A 19,333-nucleotide genomic window follows, 5' to 3' on the forward strand; every position below is an offset into this window, starting at 1 on the left:
TGTTGTCAACCTTATTAACACATGCCGCACCACTTACCACAAGCCGACTTTATGTTACCGTGTGTAAAGTCAATACGAAAGCATTAGGTTGCTATGTACGTTGAGTGTGCGTGTTGTGGTCGATGACCAAGCCATCGCCTGTCTCTATTTTTAGAAAGAATGTATTATCTGTCCTTATCTCACTACACTACGCCATCATCATCAGCATTACACTTTTTCCGACTTACCGGGGTTGAAAGTCTGTTTTTATCGATATTTCCGTTTGGTCTGGTAAAGGTGAATATGTAAACGTTTTGGGACTCGCCCCCTTAAGCATGCCTACCTCCCTTTGTACAGGAAAAGGAAACTAGCTGTGTGATTCTGACGCGAGGTCGGAGCTCATCTCCTAACTTAAAAGCGAAATTGATTTGGTATGACTATTTTGGTTTACGAGTGAAAGATATATGCAGGCGATGCGCTTACAAGGGTCGGGTGCTCCTTTTGTATTTGCTTAGAATAAACATAGAACTTGCGTACCAAGAGTGCTTTTCAGCGTCCAAATTCTGCACGCCGAACATGGTCGATTTGGCATTTTGTCTTTGGCTGTAACTCTAAGGGCTGTGACAAAAACCGTTATGATAATAGCGTGCCGATGTGCAGAATCTTCATTCCACTGGCTGGAAGCCTAAGGATGAAAGTTTTGATCAGAAAAGCATGTCGTCATTTTCTGAGAATTTCACTAAACAAAAAGAAGAAGAAATAAACTGAAGGCCCCACTCTCCTCAACAGATTCGCGGGCACTACGCTCAACACGTATGTCTCACAATTCTAGCGCAAAATAGGGCAAGACCCGACATATTACGTGAATGTTCGTAGCCAAAAGCCAAGCAATATGCTTTCACCTCCGCGCTCCCCGTCTCATCATTGTGTTTGCGCTGTCAGTGGCTAACGCATCCGCGCTCTGTTCTTTAGGAGGTGTATTATTTCCCGCGGCATTGTCTGCTGGTGAATAATGCGTGGATCGCGCGCACGACGACGAGCTAATTAAGTCTGCTTTTCGCGAGAGCGTGACCGACGTATTAATCGTGAAGGGAGGGTGGTAACGTGGCCAGCTCGCTGCCGAAAGGCTGCTTTGAGACTGGAAGCGACCGGTCAAACCATCCAAAATACAGTCACGCAGTAGCCCTGTAACGTGAACGTAGGGACACGCGACACACACGCCAGTTGGGCCTTGTTTGCTCTCGAACAAGACTTAAGCAAAACTTGATGTCCAATAATTGGCATCACAAATATGATTCAAATTTCATAAGTGTCTTTGCGTCCCCACAAAGTCAACGGCCACACCATACAGTCGGGACAATTTTATTTCTGTCCAATCTTTGCTGTATAGTGGTTATTTACCAAGGGGAGGTTCATGTGGAAGAAGACTCGCATCGCTATTCAACCTGTAATACGCAAAGCTCCAAACCATGAAATTCATAACAATGCGACGAACGCAACACAACACCTCCCATCCCGATCAGCTACACAACACATCCCATCCGATCAGCTATACTACACATCCCATCCCAATCAGCTACACTACGCATCCCATCCCGATCTGCTACACTACACATTCCATCTCGATCAACTACGCTACACATCCCATCCCGATCAACTACATGACAACAGTGTGAGCGCTCCTCTTAACCTGTGAAATGGCACATGATCGTAAAACGCAACACAACACATCCCATCCCGATCAACTACACGACAACAGTGTGAGAGCCCCTCTTAACCTGTGAAATGACACATGATCATAAGAAACGCAACACAGCACATCCCATCCCGATCAACTACACGACAACAGTGTGAGAGCCCCTCTTAACCTGTGAAATGACACATGATCAGTAAGAAACGCACAGCACATCCCATCCCGATCAACTACACGACAACAGTGTGAGAGCCCCTTTAACCTGTGAAATGGCACATGACAGTAAGAAACGCAACACAACACATCCCATCCCGATCAGCTACACTACACATCCCATCCCGATCAGCTACACTACACATCCCATCCCGATCAGCTACACTACACATCCCATCCCGATCAGCTGCATACACATCCCATCGATCGACCCCTGTTGTCGATCAGCTACACAACAGTGTGAGCGTTCCTCTTTACCTGTGAAATGGCACATGATCAGTAAGACATTGTTCGCCGCTGACATGACGCATGGCAGCCACCATGTCTCTTGGAATTAATACGCAAACAGACGTGGCAAATCGTTCCTCACTTTATTTCGTTACCAAGACATCCCCAATATTTCGTCATCAAAATATGCTCAATAAGTGGTCACCAAGACAAGCTCGATATGTGACACCAAACATGCCCGATATTTTGTCACCAAGGCAAACTTGGATACAAATGTGCAACGCAGGTTTTCGTTGGAAGCAGTCGCCAGAGCAACGTCAGTTCCAGCGATGTCACAACAGAACACTTTTTCTGTACCGGCGGATACCAAATAAGTGGGCCGACCAAATAAGGGGCTGGGCTTAACGACATCGAGTGGTTATCTGGGCCAGTGGCTAGTAGCAGAATCTTGGTGATACGTGCATGACTCAGTCCGCACGATGTACGGCTCAAATCAGTTATCAGATTGGCAACAGTAACTGCGATATTGGCCACACGCGTACTCGCACAGTCCTCCTCTCCGCTGGCTCTCACTACGTCAGAAGCTTGCTATATGTGGCAGCCACACTCCAGCCGCAGGCCTCATAGGCCGGCCACATGTGGCAGCCACACTCCAACCGCAGGCCTCAAAGGCTTGCCACATGTGGCAGCCACACTCCAACCGCGGGCCTGATAGGCTGACCACATGTGGCAGCCACACTCCAAGCGCAGGCGACGACAGCAGTGCGACCGACACACGCCGTTTGCATGTTTCATCCGTTGGGTCGATGCGGACAGCGGCGCGGTTGTCTGGTTGCCCGGGAGTCTTCCTCGAGACGCAGCTGCTGCCCTGGTCACGTGACGGGACGGCCGCGCCCCGTTCCGTCCGCCGGACGGCTGGTGGTGTGACGCTAGACGTGACGTAGGCGACGGGGTGATACTGACGTGTTGGTGTTGCTGCATCTATACCGGCCGAGACGGCAATGTCAGGTTAGCAGGGCACGGCCGGCGCTGCTGTGGTACTTGTCATGCTATGTGTGCATTGAAGCGGGCAAGCAGTAGAGCTGGTCACTGCTAGGTCATTGGTACCGCGCCTCAAGCCCTGCTTGTCGCGACATAGAAATAGTGAAATTCTGACGGAATGTGCAAGATTTGAACACCGGTCTCAGTTTGCTGAGCACGTTTCACTGCACCAGTGTGTAGTATGTTCTTGATGCAGGTAAATAACCGTACCTCTACATTAGGGACGCGTTTGCGTTGCGCCTTGCGACACCGAACTGGGCCTCGCAAGACGTCGGTATGTTTGTGTTTCCGGACAAACCTCGCGATTTTCATTCAGGGCGGGTGAATAGCACTGTCGACTGCTGCGTCGAAGAACTGGATGTTTTTCCCGTGATGCCGCAGGCCATTCACCAGATGTCCGACATCCTCTCCATCAACCGCAGCTGATAGAGGAGCGCGTTCTGAAGGCAGATGTACGATGACAATCGCCGGCATGTACAACATCCTCACCAACAGGATCGACATGCCCCAGACCGTCCCGCTTCCGGAGGTAACGCCATCTGGCATCACCAGTGGTCTGGGTCGATGAGAGCCTGTGCATTGCCATAGTCTATGTTGCTTATGTTGGCCTGTTATTTATATGGTGCAAAATCGCCAAATTTTCGCGGTTGGTTTGGAGAGCGTGCATGAGATCATATATTAATTGGCTGGCATCTATACCGGCGTAACCGGCTTGCAGGCAGATGCTAACTCCTTACGGGAATTTTACGGCGGGTAAGCCCATTCAATGCATATTATATCGCCCATCTGGTATGGTGAAATAGGAGCCCAAAGGCCAACTTGTCTCCGCTCCCATCGCTGTTGTCATCGCATCGCATGTCATCGCTGTTGCCCATCCGCTCTCCCAGGAGGCGCGCATCCGTCCTCTGGAGCTACGCACGCCGTCCAAGCGGCCGCTAACGAGCAGCGTGGAGTCGAGCTCGCCGCTGCGCACGGACAAGACAGTGCGGCCGGCGGTGACACCCTCTACTAAGCCAGCTAGCGCGGCCAGGCGCGCGCTCCGGCCTGTCCGTGCTGCGGTCGGGCGTCTCGCTGCGCGAGCGGCCGCGGCCGGCGGCGCGCCGGCCCGTGGGCGTGCCGCGAACCGACCACGGCGCCGGCGGCGAAGCCGGGTCGGGAAGATCCAGCGGCCGGCGCCGGCGCCGCCGCCGCGGACGTAGCCGCGGCGCGGGCCGCGCGGCCGTTGCCGGCGTCGCCGGCGGTGGTGGCGACGAGCGGCGGCGCACGCCGCCGGCCGCCGGCCGTGACCGAGCTCCTGCGCTCTGTCAACGAGCGGCTGAACGCGCAGCGCGAAGCGGAGGCGGCGCCGCGCGCTCGGGCCCGCGCTCACGCCCACCTCGGGGCCGCGGCGCCGCCTCCACCTCAGGCAGCTCGGAGCGCGCCTGGGGGCTCGCCGCGCCAGCGCGACGAGCGCAAGACCGTCTGGACGGACGCTCCGTGGGACACGCCGCGCCGCCACAACCTCACCGACGACCAGAAGGTGCGCACCGACGACCGCACCGGCGCGCAGCGCGCCGACAAGTCGTTGCAGCTCGTTTCCGGCGCCGAGGACGAGTTCTCATCGCTGTACGACGACTTCACTGACGACTCGTCGGCCCGCCGACGAGCCGATCCGCGTGGTCATCCGCAGCCCGGCCGGCGGAGGGCGCCGGCGCCGCGGACAGTGACGCCACGCTCGGCAGGGCGCGTCCGGCCGGCGGCGCGCGCCGTCGCCGCCGCCGCCCTCCGCCGGCCAAAGACCGTCACGCTGGAGGACGACGACGAGGAGGAGGTAGTGGTGGCGGAGCGGTGCGTGCGGCCGGCCGTGGTCGCCGCCGGCGGGCACGTGAGCGTGACGCGCTTCGACGGTCGCGGTCCCGAGCCGCCCGCGCAGCGCCCCCTGGCGCGCAAGTCGCCGTCCGAGTCGCAGCGGCGCGAGCAGCCAAGCGCGCGCGGACTCGCGCAGCGGCGCCGCTCGGCGCTGCCGCTGGCAAAGTGCACGCTGCGCTCGCCGCTTAAGCAGACGTCGTCGGCGCACGCCTGGCTCAGCGCGCCGGGCGCCGGCCGCAGCCTCCGGCTCCTGGTCCAGCCACGACCGGCTCGACTTCAGCGGCGGCCGCGAGGGGGCCGTCACCAGCGCGCCCAGCAGACGGCGCCACCGGCGGGCAAGGCCGCCGTGCGCGAGTCGGAGACGCAGACAGCGGTCGGCGGCTGGCAAACGGAAGCACGGGAGTCGGGCTCGGGGATGCTGAAGTACATGGTGCAGCGGGAGGACCTGGTGCCCGCCTACAGCGCGGCGCCGTACCCCAGGAAAAAGTTCCTGGCGCCACACAGGCTGTACGGCAGCGTTGGAAGACGATCCGGGAATGAGGACAGCTCGCTCAGCTCAGCTGACACCGGTACGGTACTATAATTGTCACCTATCTGCTGACACAGCTTTTGAAAATGTCAATTCTCGTAAAATTTAGACGATTGAGACGCATGAGCGGATATAGACGCACTTTACTGCCCGGTTTCTGGTGATGAGTAGGCGAATTCGTTTTCTGCGAGTTCGTTCGGGTAGATTCGTTATCAGTTGCTCAGTACCGAACCTCATAACCTTTTGACATCCAAGGCAGCATTTTGCTCAGCTGCTAAGTAGAGTAATGGCCTTATGAGCACGGTAATCGCATAAGTCGCCCAACGTACAAAGCACTCGCCACGACAGGCAGTTCGCTGCGCAGAAAAAAGCGAAGACAATCTAAAACTGCGGTCACAGCCATCGAACTTGGTCATGACCATCAATGCTGAATGGCGGTGCTGGCCGCGCATGGTAACCGACGCGGTATGTCTCCTGCCGAAACCTGGTGAGAAAAGTCGGCGTCTTGCCGGGGAGGGGGCGATATCCCGTGTCTGAGACACGCACCACCTGGCCACCGTACTGTGGTGGTGGCTTGATATAGCCAGGACAACTGCGCAGCTAGAACCTCGTGCGGGAGGGAAGCATGAATCTGAACAAAGCGTCTTCATAATTAGAATACGCCCGTACAGTGGTCAATAGTGGTTCAGAGGCTCAATTGCTTAGAGCGCCTGCCTTCCGATCCACCCACCGTGGCGGGGTGGGTTCGAGTCGCTTTAGGCGCTCGCTGTTTGGCCTTGACGTGCATGGTCCGCGGCCGGTGGCAGCGGTCGCGCTAAAGGTTAGTTGATGTCAGAGGGCAGGACGGACTGTGCTTAGGATTGCGGCACGGTTAATTTTGCCATTAAATTGTGCCGTTGCTTGGGGTTGGGCCATCGAATGGTAACGGTCAGGGCTTACACAACAAGCGCTGCTTAGCGTCGAATGAAACTCTGCCGTGAACTCTGATCCCAGAAATCCATCCACTGAAAGGATTCGGATCAAATCTTTAAAAGAGAATACTTCTGATGATATAACGGGCACCTGAATGGTAAATGTGGGCACCTTTTTGTGAATGATCAACTAACACCTGATGGTATAGCTGATATCCGAATGGGCACCGGAGCTTGGTGTTGGCTTAAACCTAAACCTGGCATCTTTTGTAACACAGATAACTGTTCACATTTTCATCAACTGTTTTAAATAACCATCTACGAAGAACCCCGAACCAGTGGAGACAATGTCGGTTTTTCACCAATCACCTAAACGATGGTTGCGACCGGTTTCGAAGCCTCGTTGTGGCTACGTGGGGTTGTGTGGCTGTTGAAGTCCCGCACTTCTCTGTCGGACTCGTTAGATGCAACAAGGGTTGGAGCGGGTCAAAATATCATTGCACCTGTCAGGGTCAGAACCTCACACGCGGGACCTGATGTCAACCTCGGTCTCTCCTTGAGCGCACCTTCGATCAGGGAATGTCCTGCATGCTTCTTTCCCCCTCCCCCCCCCCCCCCTCCGCTCCGAGGCCTCATCACCGGCACGTGCCTCACCTGTGGCCTTTGGCTCGGCAGCGGCCGTGCCTCGGGGCAAGTATCGACCGCAGACCGTGGCCACCGGTCCGAGTCACGAGAAGGCGCGGAACCGCGTGATCAGGCCCAGCATCGTGACGTCAGAGGACCGGGCCCGGGCCGAAGCCGTCCGGACCAAGGAGACGCGCGTCTGGTGAGTGTCTAGTAGTTTGTCTGTCTGTCTGTCTGTCTGTCTGTCTGTCTGTCTGTCTGTCTGTTTGTCTGTCTGTCTTTCTGTTCGTCTGTCTGTCTGCCTGCCTGCCTGTCTGTCTGTCTGTATGTCTGTCTGTCTGTCTGTCTGTTTGTCTGTCTGGCTGGCTGTCTGCCTGTATGTATGTTTGTTTGTCTGTCTGTCTGTCTGTCTTTCTGTCTGTATGTCTGTCTTTCTGTCTGTCTGTCTGTCTGTTTGTCTGTCTGTGTCTGTCGGTCAGGATGTCGATCTACCGGCCTGTTTGTCGGCTTGTCCGTCTGTCCCGTCCTGTCTGTCCTACCGACGACTCATATCGGGCAGTCAATCTGTCGGCCTACTTGCCAGTCCGTCAACATGAAGATCTGTTTGTTTCTTTGTCACGGTCTGTCATTATGTCAGCCTGTTCATCAATTTGGCTGCCGACCTGTCGGTCAGTTGACCTGTCTGTTTATTCATCAGTCTGTCCGATCGTCAATATGCCTGCCGTTTTTCTGCCTACGCGCCTCATTTTGATGGTAACGTTTGATGTTTACTAGTCAGGTTGTCTTGAGATATCCCTCTTGGTTTGAGAAGCTCGATGTTCTGGTTATAGGCGATAACGACCAGTGTAACGACAAATACGTCGACGGCGTGTGTAAGATTTCCTCGGTGCTCCTGAAACAGTGGTCCTTATACATCTGTTGCTTTTCGTGTGCTTACATATGATCCGAAATTTCAATCCGCCGTCAAGTAACCTAGCGAACGGGTCAATTATAGTCTCACTTACCCACAGGCGTTAATCATATCTGGCCCGTAAGATCTGGTTACTCGTAATACAAAAGATTTGTGTCAATGTTATGTGAGTTCAGCAAACACCATGGTATATTTAAAAACATCATCAAATACCATGGTTGTCAACCGATCTAGCGATGCTTATTGAGGCCTGTCGGAATCACTCTGCTGATTCGACGACAGTGATACAATAAACGTCATAATTACGTGAAAGCTCTACGTCACCTGAAAGATGAACATCAAAGACAACACAGTGCTTGTAGCATGACGGAATCAAGTGTGGCATTGTTTATGTAGTGTTTAAACATGCTAGGTCAAGAGCTATCGCTTTCACTGCCTTGCTCGGTTGTCTCGCAGTCGATTTGGAGCTGTTGGGTAAACAACACCGCATGGTTCTCCTGGCGTAATTGTCTTGACGGCATCAGTCAGCATACCAGGCGATCACTGAATGAGCCGCCGAAGCATTCCTAAATCAATCAATGGCCTCGGAGGCTCCGCGAAATGCACCACAGGGCGCGTCGGTTCAATTGCCTGGATCGTGTTAACACCGCCAGCAATAGCACGAGCTCGCCCCGGCGCCTCGCACGAGACCACGAGCTCGCCCCTGCGCCTCGCACGAGACCACGAGCTCGCCCCGGCATGTCGCACGAGACCGGTTGAGCTGTAATTCGGCTGCAGCTTCCGGAGCCAGCCGCGGAGTACGGCGGCCGGTCTGCCGGCGGCAGGCACCGCTCGGGGCCGCCCTAGGGCCGGCGCCGGTACACGTTCACCGGCTCCTTGCCGGCGCACGGCTCCACCTGCTCCACGAGCTGCGAGTAGAGGTGCCACAGCAGCGAGCTGCTGTGGCAGACGGTGCCGCCGCCACGCTCCTCCTGCGTCGTCATGCGGTTGATGTCGCCCACGCAGACCCAGGGTCGCGCCACCTCCGAGGAGACGGCCCACTTGCTGTGGTCGTGCGTGCTGGTGAAGGCGATGGTGAAGCGGGGGCCGCCGGCCGGCGCGCCGCGCGCTGCCACCACCGTGATGTTCTGCACGTTCTGCACGGGGTACGTCAGCTCGCAGTCGGACGGGATGCGCTCGTCGTGTGGACCGTTCATCCAGGTCTCGGTCAGCAGCGGCGTGCGCAGCGCCGGCGCCGCCAAGTCGGCGTACAGGTCCTTGCCGAAGGCGCGCGCCTTGGCGTAACTGACAAACGGCTGGCCGCCAGGCGTGGCCAGGGGCGCGATGTTGAACCAGGGCGTCCGCGAGCGGACGTCACCCTGGACGACGCGCTCCATCAGCGGGTACCGGGCGGCCAGGTCGGCCGCCAGCTGGCTGGCGAAGATGAAGGGCTCGTTGAAGAGCAGCTGCTGCGCCACCGTCTCCACCTGGCTGCCAGCGAGCGTGACGCAGAGGAAGCTCTGGCCGTAGCGCTCGCCGGTGTCCGGGTAGTCGTACGGCTGCCCCGGCGGTGGCGGGTAGTGCGGCACGCTGTGCACCAGCCAGAAGCCGGAGTCTCCGTCGAACGCCACCACGCCCTTCGTGTGGCCCTTGTCGAACGAGGTCGGCCCGTCCGGCTTCTCGTCGTTGTAAAACACGTACAGCAGGCTTTTGCGCTCGGACTTGGCGTAGACGGGCGCCAGCGTGCGGCCGGCCGCCGAGCTGCTGTCGTTGATCGCCACCTCCGACAGGGTCCAGAGCGCGCCCGTCGTCGCCGCCGACGAGAAGTGCGTATAGCCGATGCCGGCCTGCACGAGCGCGTCGTCGGCGTCCTTCAGCCGTGGCAGCTTGTAGAGCACATACCAGTCGACGGCCGCGCCGTCCTGGTCCAGGCAGCCGAGGGGCGCGGCGGCCCGGCCGACCGCCGCCGCCGCCGCCAGCAGGACGCAGAGCGCCGCCGCCATGCGCCGGGCCATGGTCACGACTGGCGCCTGGCCGGCCAGTCTCCACCCCCGCTCTACTCCACGCCGCCCCTCCCTTCCCCCCCCCCCCCCCGTATCGGTCGGACAAAGACGGGGCCGGAAGGGGAACCGCAGACGCCGCTGGCGGCGTCGGCGGCCGCAGCTGCGCGGGTTGGGGCGATAACTGTCAGCTGGCGCCCATGCAACCGCCCCCGGCCGGTGTGACGACGCAGGGGATCGGCTGTTGAGGAGGAGAGTCTTGCACGGGCTGCGCAGGAATAATGTGTCGGAACGATACGAAATGAAAACAAAATCATGGGGAAGACAAAAAACTAAGGTGCACGGAAGTTGTAGCAACCATACGTGCGAGCGACGACGAGCCGGACAGAATCAAATGCGTTGTGACTTTGAAAGGTGCCAGTAAGTCAGTTGACATATTGTGGGATTGGTGAAGATCATCAATCGGATCCAGTCCTCCTGTGCACGTTAACCTGCCGAACACGTGTGACTCACACTAAAAAGGATGGGCCATCCATGTTTGCATGTCAGGCATCACTCATACGGTTGTGCTGATGCTGTTCGTATTTACTCGCCGGTAAGGCATGACGACTCGTCACTGTCCTTTCAGAGGCACTTCTATCATTGTCCACTTCAGTCAGCAGATTGTGGCGGCGGCAAGGAATCCTGCCGAGGCCAAAGGTCAGGCGGCACCGCTGGCGCCCCAGGTGCCACTCGTGCGAGCCGTCGCGGCACTAGCGGCTTGTGGTTTTTAGACAGCTCTGTGTGAGATGGTGACCTGATAGGCGTAATCCAGCGCGTGTTTACTGGATGTAATCAGGGGGGGGGGGTGAAATGACGTGGCGCCATTATGCCGGGATGGTTGAGCAGCAGCGCAATCCGTGCACGTGCTTTCTTCAAATCAGTGTGAGCGGAATGCCCGTTTTTTAATTAGCTGAATGTCAGGCGATGCAGGTGCGGTTATGAAAGACATATTTTGTCTACGAAAAATGCTCGTGAGCCTAAGTTGTGCATAAGATATAAACATCGGCTGAGCGTCTCCTGCTGTTGCTCGTGATCCTTCAAGTTTCTACGCTAGTGCTAGAAATAGATAGCTTTAATAAATTACACCGCATGAAACTTTAACGTCACGTAAATTGGCGAAACTGCTATCAAACGTTAATTACGGATGTATTCTTTCGCGGCATTCCAGGCTCTTCTTGCTTCAAAAGGCGTGCATCTAAAAGCTACAAAGACGATTGGTCGCTGTTTGTCTTTAAAGTGATTCTTCAGTGTTTGTTTTAGCAACACCGGCTCCGTCCCTCCGAAGCAGTGTAGAGGCTGGATGTTTGTAGCCCCGTCAAACCATGTGATACGCTCTTCTATCCCAAGTATCGCTCGGCTTCGGAAATACATAGCCCTTGAGATTGTTTCGTGTGTGATACCCAGACCCTCCCCCACCCGCACACTTCCCGGTCACATGTGTCTGGCCTGCGGAGAAAGAAACATCACCGAAGTAATAGAGAAGACGACAAGCCCTCTTCCTGCGATAGCACGAAAAGTGTGCATTTCCTCACCCCTCTAGGCGAAAAACACTCCGGGTGGGTCGGTCGTCATCACAAGAAAATGCGCTCTGCGTCTGGCCATACGGCATACAACCGTTTCAGCGTGGCACATGCATTCCACTCACCGCACGACCAGCCTATCAGCTGGCGTGAACGGAGATGTCGCGTCCCCCTCCCCGGCTTTATTCGCTACCACTATGCCCTGCAGACATACAGTAGTCCACCCAGTCGCCGCCGCTGCCACCCACCGTCAGCCAGAGAGGGGGGGGGGGGGGGGGGCGGGGACAGCATCAACGCCGGCCGCTGCGATTGGGCCCATTCGACGGGACGAGTACCTCTCACCGAGAGATGTCTTGGTGTCGTTCCAGGCATTAGTCGAATTCCCCGGGTCGCTGGGCCACTCAGCGGAAGGGCGGTCGTTACTTTGCTTTTATCGCCGCCACCACACACTGCGGGCCAACTTACCTTCAGTTGTTCCCTTCTGCGTCCTGGGACCGTTTAATAGCCTGGGTTAGTGTTTGGTGGGTATCACTACATCGCCTATTGCTGCTAAGCAGGGGGTGCACAGGACTTTTGTACGGGTGGGGCCAGGCCTCGAAGATGCACCAACAGCAATTTCATGGGGGTGGGGAAGGAGCGAAACAGCAGCTGCAGATCTTCATCCTGTCTTTTCTCGTGACTCAATGGCGTTCGGCGCGTTGCATCTTAAAAAGCAAGGCAAATGCTGTACCCCTCGCCAGTTAATTTTTCTTGCGATGTTCGAGCCCAACATTTGATAAGGGAGAGGTGCGAACCATGTGCGCGTGAGACGCTGCTGGTAATCATGTTGTAGTTCTGCACCCGTCGATGGCTACGCTGAGAGATGCTGACAAAGGCACACGTTATCACTTTATTGTAAAGACGATCCCAACGCTTATATGTTGGAAACTTCCAACCACGTTCACACAGCGCATTCTTATCAAAATAGAGTTCGTCGCATCTGCAAATACATCGCGCAGTTCCATCTGCCAGAAGTAAGCCAACTCGTCACTTATCAACAGAAACCAGCAGCCTCGCAGCAGAGAGAACACCCTGCGTTCCAAACTCCGTTCACTTCAGCCCCCGGTAACGCAGGCCCATGGATCCGGCCTGGCGCCTCAGGCATACGCGCAGAGCGTGCGTGCCTTCCCAGGCGCCAGCAGGCTTGCAGACGTGGTAGGGGGCGTTACATGACATCCGGGAACACCTTGTATGGGTTCATGATGCCGTGCGGGTCCAGCATCGCCTTCATCTGTCTCATCAGCTTCATCTCCGCCTTGTCCTTGCAGGAGGCGCCAAGGTTTCTGACGACGGAACGGCATTGGTAGCAGACGTTTTGAGCGGATGGTACAGACTGGCATACGCCGCGAACAGCAGACTACGAGCGCTAACAAAAATCAAACTGCACGACATCTATTCATGCCAAAAAAGCTCACGTTCGCAGCCACGCTCCGTGCGGTAATGCAGCGACGCGTAAGAAGCGGAGTGCGTTTGCAGCTCCAGATATGAATCGGCATTGACAGATGTAAGTTGTGCACTAGTTTTGGCACAGACCAGCCGAGAGACGCGTGCGTCGACACGAAACACCACAAGTCATGCGCAATTCAACACATGTGAAAAAACGTACTTAGGCAATGTAAAAAATGAGCAATAGACAAACCATAAATAGAAAACACATAACAAAACATTGTCACGCTTCCTTATTTCCTGATGGGAGCGTACGCCACCATAACCAAAGCCAACACCGCTGGCCCCGGCACAGAATCCCGCCAAATCACCACTCGACACCTGCCCTCTGCCTCGCACGGTTGACGTCATCACCGCCTTCCCCGCGACCACTCCCACCCTCTGCCTCGCACCGATGACGTCATCGCCGCCTTCCATGCGACCACTCCCTTCCTCTGCCTCGCACCGATGACGTCATCGCCGCCTTCCCCGCGACCACTCCCTTCCTCTGCCTCGCACGGTTGACGTCATCGCCGCCTTCCATGTGACCACTCCCACCCTCTGCCCCGCCTGATGACATCGCCACCTTCCCCGCGACCACTCCCGTCCTCTGTCTCGCACTAATGACGTCATCGCCGCCTTCTCTGGGACCACTTACCGGCTCTTGAAGCCGCAGCCGAGCTCGGCGGAGACGGCGCCGCCGGCGGCCGTCACGTACTCGGTGATGAGCCGGTCCAGGGTGTCGGCGGCGCGCGGCGAGAAGGCGGACGAGAGCAGCGCGAGATGCAGATTACCGTCCAGCAGATGCCCGAAGCTGGCCACCTGGCGGGGCGATGATGCCACCGGGGTGGGTGGGGGGACACCGGTGGAACTGCCGACACTTGAGACGGCAGTCACGCGCCGCCAAACCGTCCATGTCCATACAAGCTGGGTCGGATTCTGATACAAATACTCGACGCACGATCGTATCAGTTCCACTGTCCATAAGCTAGCTAGTTAAAGAGATTCAGCCGATAAATTTGCGAACACGTAATTAGTGTCACGAACAGGAACACATATAAACAACATAAGGTCTACAAAAACGCATAAGCTAAACTGAAACACCTCCCACATCAATGCGAGCTGGTCCGAATCCTACGGCAGCCCAGTAACCAGAACTTGAATGGCAAACTCCAGCGGCGTTCAGACAGGCCAGCCTGACCTCGAGTGGACCGCGAACACATGTATCCGACACGCAGCGGTGTCTGCCACGCTTCTTTCCCACACCCACACCGCATTCGAACGCCGAAGGAAGTGCTCTCAGATCGTCAGCGCCCGCTGATGACCGGCTGCACCTCTCACCGCCCGAATATCGTCGCCGAGCTCCGTCCTCAGCTTCTCCACGAGCGGATACTGCTTAGAGTGCGGCAGCGACACGTCGTAGTGGTAGACGTTGCCGGCACGGGATAGAGCAGCCAGGATCCGGCCGTTGATGTTCCACAGACGCTGCGGCAGGTCCGGCAGCACGTAAAGCGCAACAGCCCGATGCGCCGAATGGGCAGATATATCGGTTAACTTTGTGACGCGACTGTTAAACCTGTCTGTCCGGTAAAAATGGTACAACTATCTTGAGAGTCGAGCAGCAAACGGCATTGCATGCCGAAGATCTTCATTCAGTAGTATGGGTTTCACTTTCTACCCACGAAAATGATTGCCACTGATGGTTTAACGTCAACAAGACCGCCTAGAACGAGATCGCCTTGACGGATACGTCAACGGCGCGATTTCGAGCATCACGGCTGACAGCGGCCGACCCTCCACTGCTAGCATCCGGACCTGCAGCAACGACAAGAGGGACCACCCGACAACCAACAGCCCACAACAACCAAGCGAGCTCTGGGACTGCCACCGCCACAGAGCCTCCCCCACCGACCTCGACGAAGGTGGGGTCGTCGTAGTTGAGCGGTCCGATCTGGCCGTCCATGATCAGCTGTTTGTCCTTGAGTGCGTTGAAGAGCCTCCTCAGTTTCTCCTCGTCGTGGGTGTCACACTGTCCGGCTGTTTCGATCAGGACGTAGTACGGCTTGCTCGGCACGCCCCACACGCTTAGGTACTTCTTCTTCACCGTCATCACCGCCTCCTGGTGCCGAGAACCGAGCGATATGCCAGTTAAGGGACGGGGCGGGAGGGAGGGAGGGGAGGGGGAGCCCGGGATCACGCAGGCAAAAACTCACGTGAGATGGGGTGCTCTGGTGAAGCGATGAACTTGCTCATGTTGCATAGAACCGTGACATCGATTTGGTGCCGAATTATGCTAGCATTAGGCTTTTCCCAGGGAATTCAACTCGACCTCGTGAGAAGCCGGCTATTTCCCCCACAAAAGCCAATGACCATTCAGTCCTGTGGATGCGCAGGTCTAGTATCACGATAACAATGAAAAGGCAGACGCTATCTGAAACTTAACAAGACTGATTTCCTAGCTCTGCCCAGCTTAATGGGGACGCCGCGGCGGGCCACGTCACACCATAGCACGTATATCAGTCCTGACATACTACAAACGGCCTCCGATCTTGTTTGCCCTTACGTTGTCCATGAACTCGCAGGCGGAGACGAGCTCTCCCAGGTGCTCCTTGGTCATGCGCATCACCTGCAGCACCTTGTCGAAGCTGTCCGTATACACCATGGCCACGTTGATGTGTTTCGGCATCGGGGGACACGCCATCGCCACCTGGCGGATGAGGTGCGAGTGGTGCATGGATCACCGCCACCGGCCAGGTCGCAGGTCGATGACCTGTCTCGGGGTCGAAAGGTGGCGGCAGCGGGACTCGACACCCGATTGCTTTTGCCTTCCGTCCAGCCGCCACCAGAATCGAGAGGTGAGCGGCCATAGCTGTCGCCTGCCTCGTCAGACACTCGAAACGTGGCTTGAATGTTCAGCGTTATGAAACGGAGTGCATAGAGGAATGATTCCAGCAAACGAATCATACCCGCTGATCAAAAAAGGCAGCCGCCCACCGCGCAAAAATTAAACTGCTTATATCACACGAGACAATGAGCGTGGTTCATGCAACTGACGCACCTTTGTGATGATCCCCAAGCTACCTTCTGATCCGACAAACACCTGCTTGAGATCAAAACCGGTGTTGTCTTTCCGCATGGTAGACATCGAGTTGAGAATGGTGCCATCGGGAAGAACCTGAAAAAGACGGCGGGCTAGTTGAAACTGGCGCCAGACAATGCAGATCGGTACACACTCGCCGATCACAGATGGCCTGGTCCGATGAAGCCAATACCACGCCGAACCTGTCTGTCCTTGCGTCGGGCGATCCAGGACTTCCCAAGTGCGGGGCCACTACAGTGTTCTGGGCATGAAGTGGGCCAGTGCGGTGCCATTGGGTGATATATTTTTGCTATTCGTTATTTCATTCATAATATTCACTCGATCATATTCCATCGCCATTTTTCCAGCAGTCCTTTAGTTTTGTATCTAATTTTAATGCGAAGACGTCACAGGATAAAAATTGCTAACAAACTCAGTTGTGCATGGAACGCTACGCCAATTCGAACCAGCACATTTTCCTACCATCATGATCGCTATGCAGCGCCCAAGCAGGTCACCATGGCCGCCCGGGTCTCCCTTCGGTTCTACCCCCACCCAGCATAGAAACAAAAAAAACACTGCGTGAGCCTGACCGAGTTCAGCGCCCCAACCGCTCCAATCACCGTATCCGTCCCCGTCCCCGTCACCGCCCCCGCTCCCCGTCCCCGTCCCCGTCCCCGTTCCCGCCGCCGCCCGCGTCCCCGTCCCCGTCCCCGCTCCCCGTCCCCGTCCCCGTCCCCGTTCCCGCCGCCGCCCACGTCCCCGTCCCCCGTCCCCGCTCCCCGTCCCCGGTCCCCGGTCCCCGCTCCCCGTCCCGTCCCCGCTCCCCGTTCCGGCCGCCGCCCGCGTCCCCGTCCCCGTCCCCGTCCCCGCTCCCCTTCCCCGTCCCCGCTCCCCGTCCCCGTCCCCGTCCCCGCTCCCCGTCCCCGCGTCCCCGTCCCCCGCTCCCCGTCCCCGTCCCCGTCCCCGCCCCCGTTCCCGCCGCCGCCCGCGTCCCCGTCCCGTCCCCGCTCCCGCTCCCGCTCCCGCCTCCCGCTCCCGCTCCCGCTCCCGCCCCCCGCCCCCGCCGGCGGCAGGCCACTCACCACCTCCAGACCGAGCACGTTGCCGTGCAGGTTGCCGTAGCGGGCGGTGCGCGGGCCGGCCATGTCGGCCGCCACAATACCGCCCAGCTGCGCCTCGCGGATGTTCAGGTCGACGGGGAAGTAGAGGTGCTTGCTCTCCGCCGCCTTCTCCAGCTGGGTCAGCGAGCAGCCGGCGCCGCACGTCAGCGTCCCTGGCAGCCGGGCGGCAAACGATCATAATGATAGCAGGGATAATTGTGATAACCGTGATCAATATTAGCGTTGTTATTACTACTATTAACAACACTGGTGTCACTGAGATCATTCTACGAGCATCCCGTTGTAGGCTGACTTGCATGTTTCGGTGGCATGCTACATTACAGCCGAAACACATGCTCCATGCCGTGCCTGGAATGGTTCAGGCTGCTGTGCACGTACAGGTGGGGGATGAAGATGCAAGCATACCATATCAAAGGGAGACCATCAACATTACGTGACATTGCTTGATAGAGGACGGGTGCACACTGCGAATAAATTTGTGGGGATGGGACGTGGGCCACCGAAGCGTTCATCAGATCGTAAATGGCCTGACTCATAGAGTAGGGTGCAGAGGTCGCATGTAAAAATAGGCACCTGTCACCGGACCTGAAAATCTAGCTCAGGGTAGCGCGAAAGTCATCCGTAACATAGCTGACCAGATAGGCGTTAACACTTTTCACAAGGTAGACATACTGGCCGATTATTGCGTGTTACTGCATGTGGTCCTGACCTGAACCGATGCATGTGCCCCACTCCCCATCCCGGCCTCTGCGGGGAGCGAAGAAGACCTCGCGTTGCGCTGCAGCAGGTCAATCCGGCCAACATTGCCACTGGGGGGCCGTCCCACTCACCACCACCACACCGCCGCCCTACTCACCACCACAACGCCGTCCCACTCACCACCACATCGCCGCCCCACTCTCCCACCACCACCGCCCGCCCCCACTCCACAACCACACCGCCGCCCCACTCACCACCACTTCGCCCGCCCCCCACTCTCCCCCACCCGCCGCCCACTATCACCACACCGCGCCCCACGACACACCACACCTGCCGCCCCACTCACCACCACACCACCTTGCCGACCCCACTCAGCCACCACACTGCCGCCCCACTTCTCCACCACATCGCCGCCCCACTCTCCAACATACCGCCGCCCCACTCGCCGGCCCCCCACTCACCACATCGCCGCCCCACTCACCACCACACCGCCGCCCCACTCACCGCCATCACCGTCCACCTCGATCACGTCGGACATCCTGGACGTGCTGACTATGATTTCGTCGAAGACGGGGATGCTGCCACCGACCAGCGACGTGTTGGCGCCCTGGGGGCACACCGCCAGGCGGCGCTCGTGGCAGTAGCGTAGCACGGCAGAGACCTCTTCCGTCGTCGTCGGGAACACCACGCATGGCGACGAGCCTGACGCAGAGCGAGAGGCAGTGTCACAAGGAGCTTTCGCGGGGCGGTAAAGCCGACGGCGAGCATCGAAGAGCTATGCGAATGACAAGACTCGTGAATCCTCGCCCGCCAAGTGTCAACAACTGAAGAACCACGCGACACAAAGGCCACGAATCGGAGTGGCTGCAACGCGCGCGCGTTGACGACGTTACGCGTGCGCGCGTGTGTATACCGCGTGCGCGCGTGTGTATAAATCCCGAATGTGCTGCATCGCTGCCTCCCACACACAGAGAACACATACATCTTCTGCCGCTCCCCCGCACCACACTTTGGCATGACAGGCTGGCACGACGCGCGGCCGCGTCCCCACCTCTGAGCGAGCGCAGCCAGTCGGTGTTGTACTGCAGCAGGTCCTGCGGGTCCGTCTCCACGCGGCCGCCAACCAGCGCCGCCAGCCGCTTGATGTCGTCGGCCGTGACCTGGGCGTGGTCGGCTCGCTTCAGGCCGAACAGCTCGTGCGTCAGCGGCACCGAGGCCGGCGCCTTGGTGGAGTCGGAGAAGGAGAAGAGCGACCGCGCCAGCGCCGCCCTCGTCGGGCGCCGCGGCCCGGCCACCGAAGCGAGCAGCTGACGGCACACGCTGGCACGCATCGTCACCGCCTGCAACGAGGCCGAGCCCGTCGGTGGTGCGGAGGATACAGTGTGAGAGACTTCTGCAGCATTGATGGTGTCAGCTGAGTTCTTTGGCCGCCTCCGCTGCGTCAATTTCG

At 57.6% G+C, this 19,333-nt stretch overlaps 4 protein-coding genes across 4 annotated transcripts in view; 2 read left to right on the forward strand and 2 right to left on the reverse strand.

Moving 5' to 3' along the window:
* Positions 1-5,191, forward strand: part of LOC119097935 (serine/threonine-protein kinase NIM1) — a gene marked incomplete in the record, with an annotated part of 119,578 nt that extends 114,387 nt beyond the window's left edge. The window contains 4 exon segments of the mRNA XM_037220877.1: positions 3,618-3,683; positions 4,042-4,200; positions 4,596-4,791; positions 5,139-5,191. Of these exon segments, the coding sequence (XP_037076772.1) occupies positions 3,618-3,683; positions 4,042-4,200; positions 4,596-4,791; positions 5,139-5,191 (474 nt within the window).
* Positions 5,192-5,315: 124 nt separating this feature from the next.
* Positions 5,316-10,924, forward strand: LOC119098539 (uncharacterized). Its single transcript, XM_037221494.1, has 3 exons — positions 5,316-5,571; positions 7,118-7,268; positions 10,584-10,924. Coding segments are annotated over exons 1-3 (306 nt in total). The 5' UTR covers positions 5,316-5,417; the 3' UTR covers positions 10,585-10,924.
* On the reverse strand, positions 8,133-9,968 carry LOC119098537 (deoxyribonuclease-2). Its single transcript, XM_037221493.1, has one exon. The coding sequence runs from the start codon at positions 9,956-9,958 to the stop codon at positions 8,819-8,821; it is 1,140 nt and encodes a 379-aa protein (XP_037077388.1). The 5' UTR covers positions 9,959-9,968; the 3' UTR covers positions 8,133-8,818.
* A 1,462-nt stretch (positions 10,925-12,386) lies between the features above and the next one.
* On the reverse strand, positions 12,387-19,227 carry LOC119098540 (D-2-hydroxyglutarate dehydrogenase, mitochondrial). Its single transcript, XM_037221495.1, has 9 exons — positions 18,935-19,227; positions 18,388-18,585; positions 17,146-17,336; positions 16,040-16,156; positions 15,545-15,688; positions 14,894-15,100; positions 14,323-14,466; positions 13,640-13,803; positions 12,387-12,839 (listed from the first exon to the last, which is right to left on the reverse strand). The coding sequence occupies exons 1-9, from the start codon at positions 19,212-19,214 to the stop codon at positions 12,722-12,724; spliced, it is 1,563 nt and encodes a 520-aa protein (XP_037077390.1). The 5' UTR covers positions 19,215-19,227; the 3' UTR covers positions 12,387-12,721.
* Positions 19,228-19,333: the final 106 nt, after the last annotated feature.

Source organism: Pollicipes pollicipes, unplaced genomic scaffold (assembly GCF_011947565.3).
Source record: "Pollicipes pollicipes isolate AB1234 unplaced genomic scaffold, Ppol_2.1 Scaffold_4740;HRSCAF=5597_pilon_pilon_pilon, whole genome shotgun sequence".
Taxonomy (NCBI): domain Eukaryota; kingdom Metazoa; phylum Arthropoda; class Thecostraca; order Pollicipedomorpha; family Pollicipedidae; genus Pollicipes; species Pollicipes pollicipes.

Coding starts and splice junctions, on each gene's coding strand:
- LOC119098539 (XM_037221494.1), top strand. CDS start 5,418: ATGCTGAAGTACATGGTGCAGCGGGAGGACCTGGTGCCCGCCTACAGC. Junction 5,572..7,117: donor GCTCAGCTCAGCTGACACCG/GTACGGTACTAT, acceptor TTGGCTCGGCAG/CGGCCGTGCCTCGGGGCAAG.
- LOC119098540 (XM_037221495.1), bottom strand. CDS start 19,214: ATGCGTGCCAGCGTGTGCCGTCAGCTGCTCGCTTCGGTGGCCGGGCCG. Junction 17,337..18,387: donor CGAGGTGGACGGTGATGGCG/GTGAGTGGGGCG, acceptor CCCGGCTGCCAG/GGACGCTGACGTGCGGCGCC. Junction 13,804..14,322: donor TCGGCGACGATATTCGGGCG/GTGAGAGGTGCA, acceptor TCGCCCCGCCAG/GTGGCCAGCTTCGGGCATCT.
- LOC119098537 (XM_037221493.1), bottom strand. CDS start 9,958: ATGGCGGCGGCGCTCTGCGTCCTGCTGGCGGCGGCGGCGGCGGTCGGC.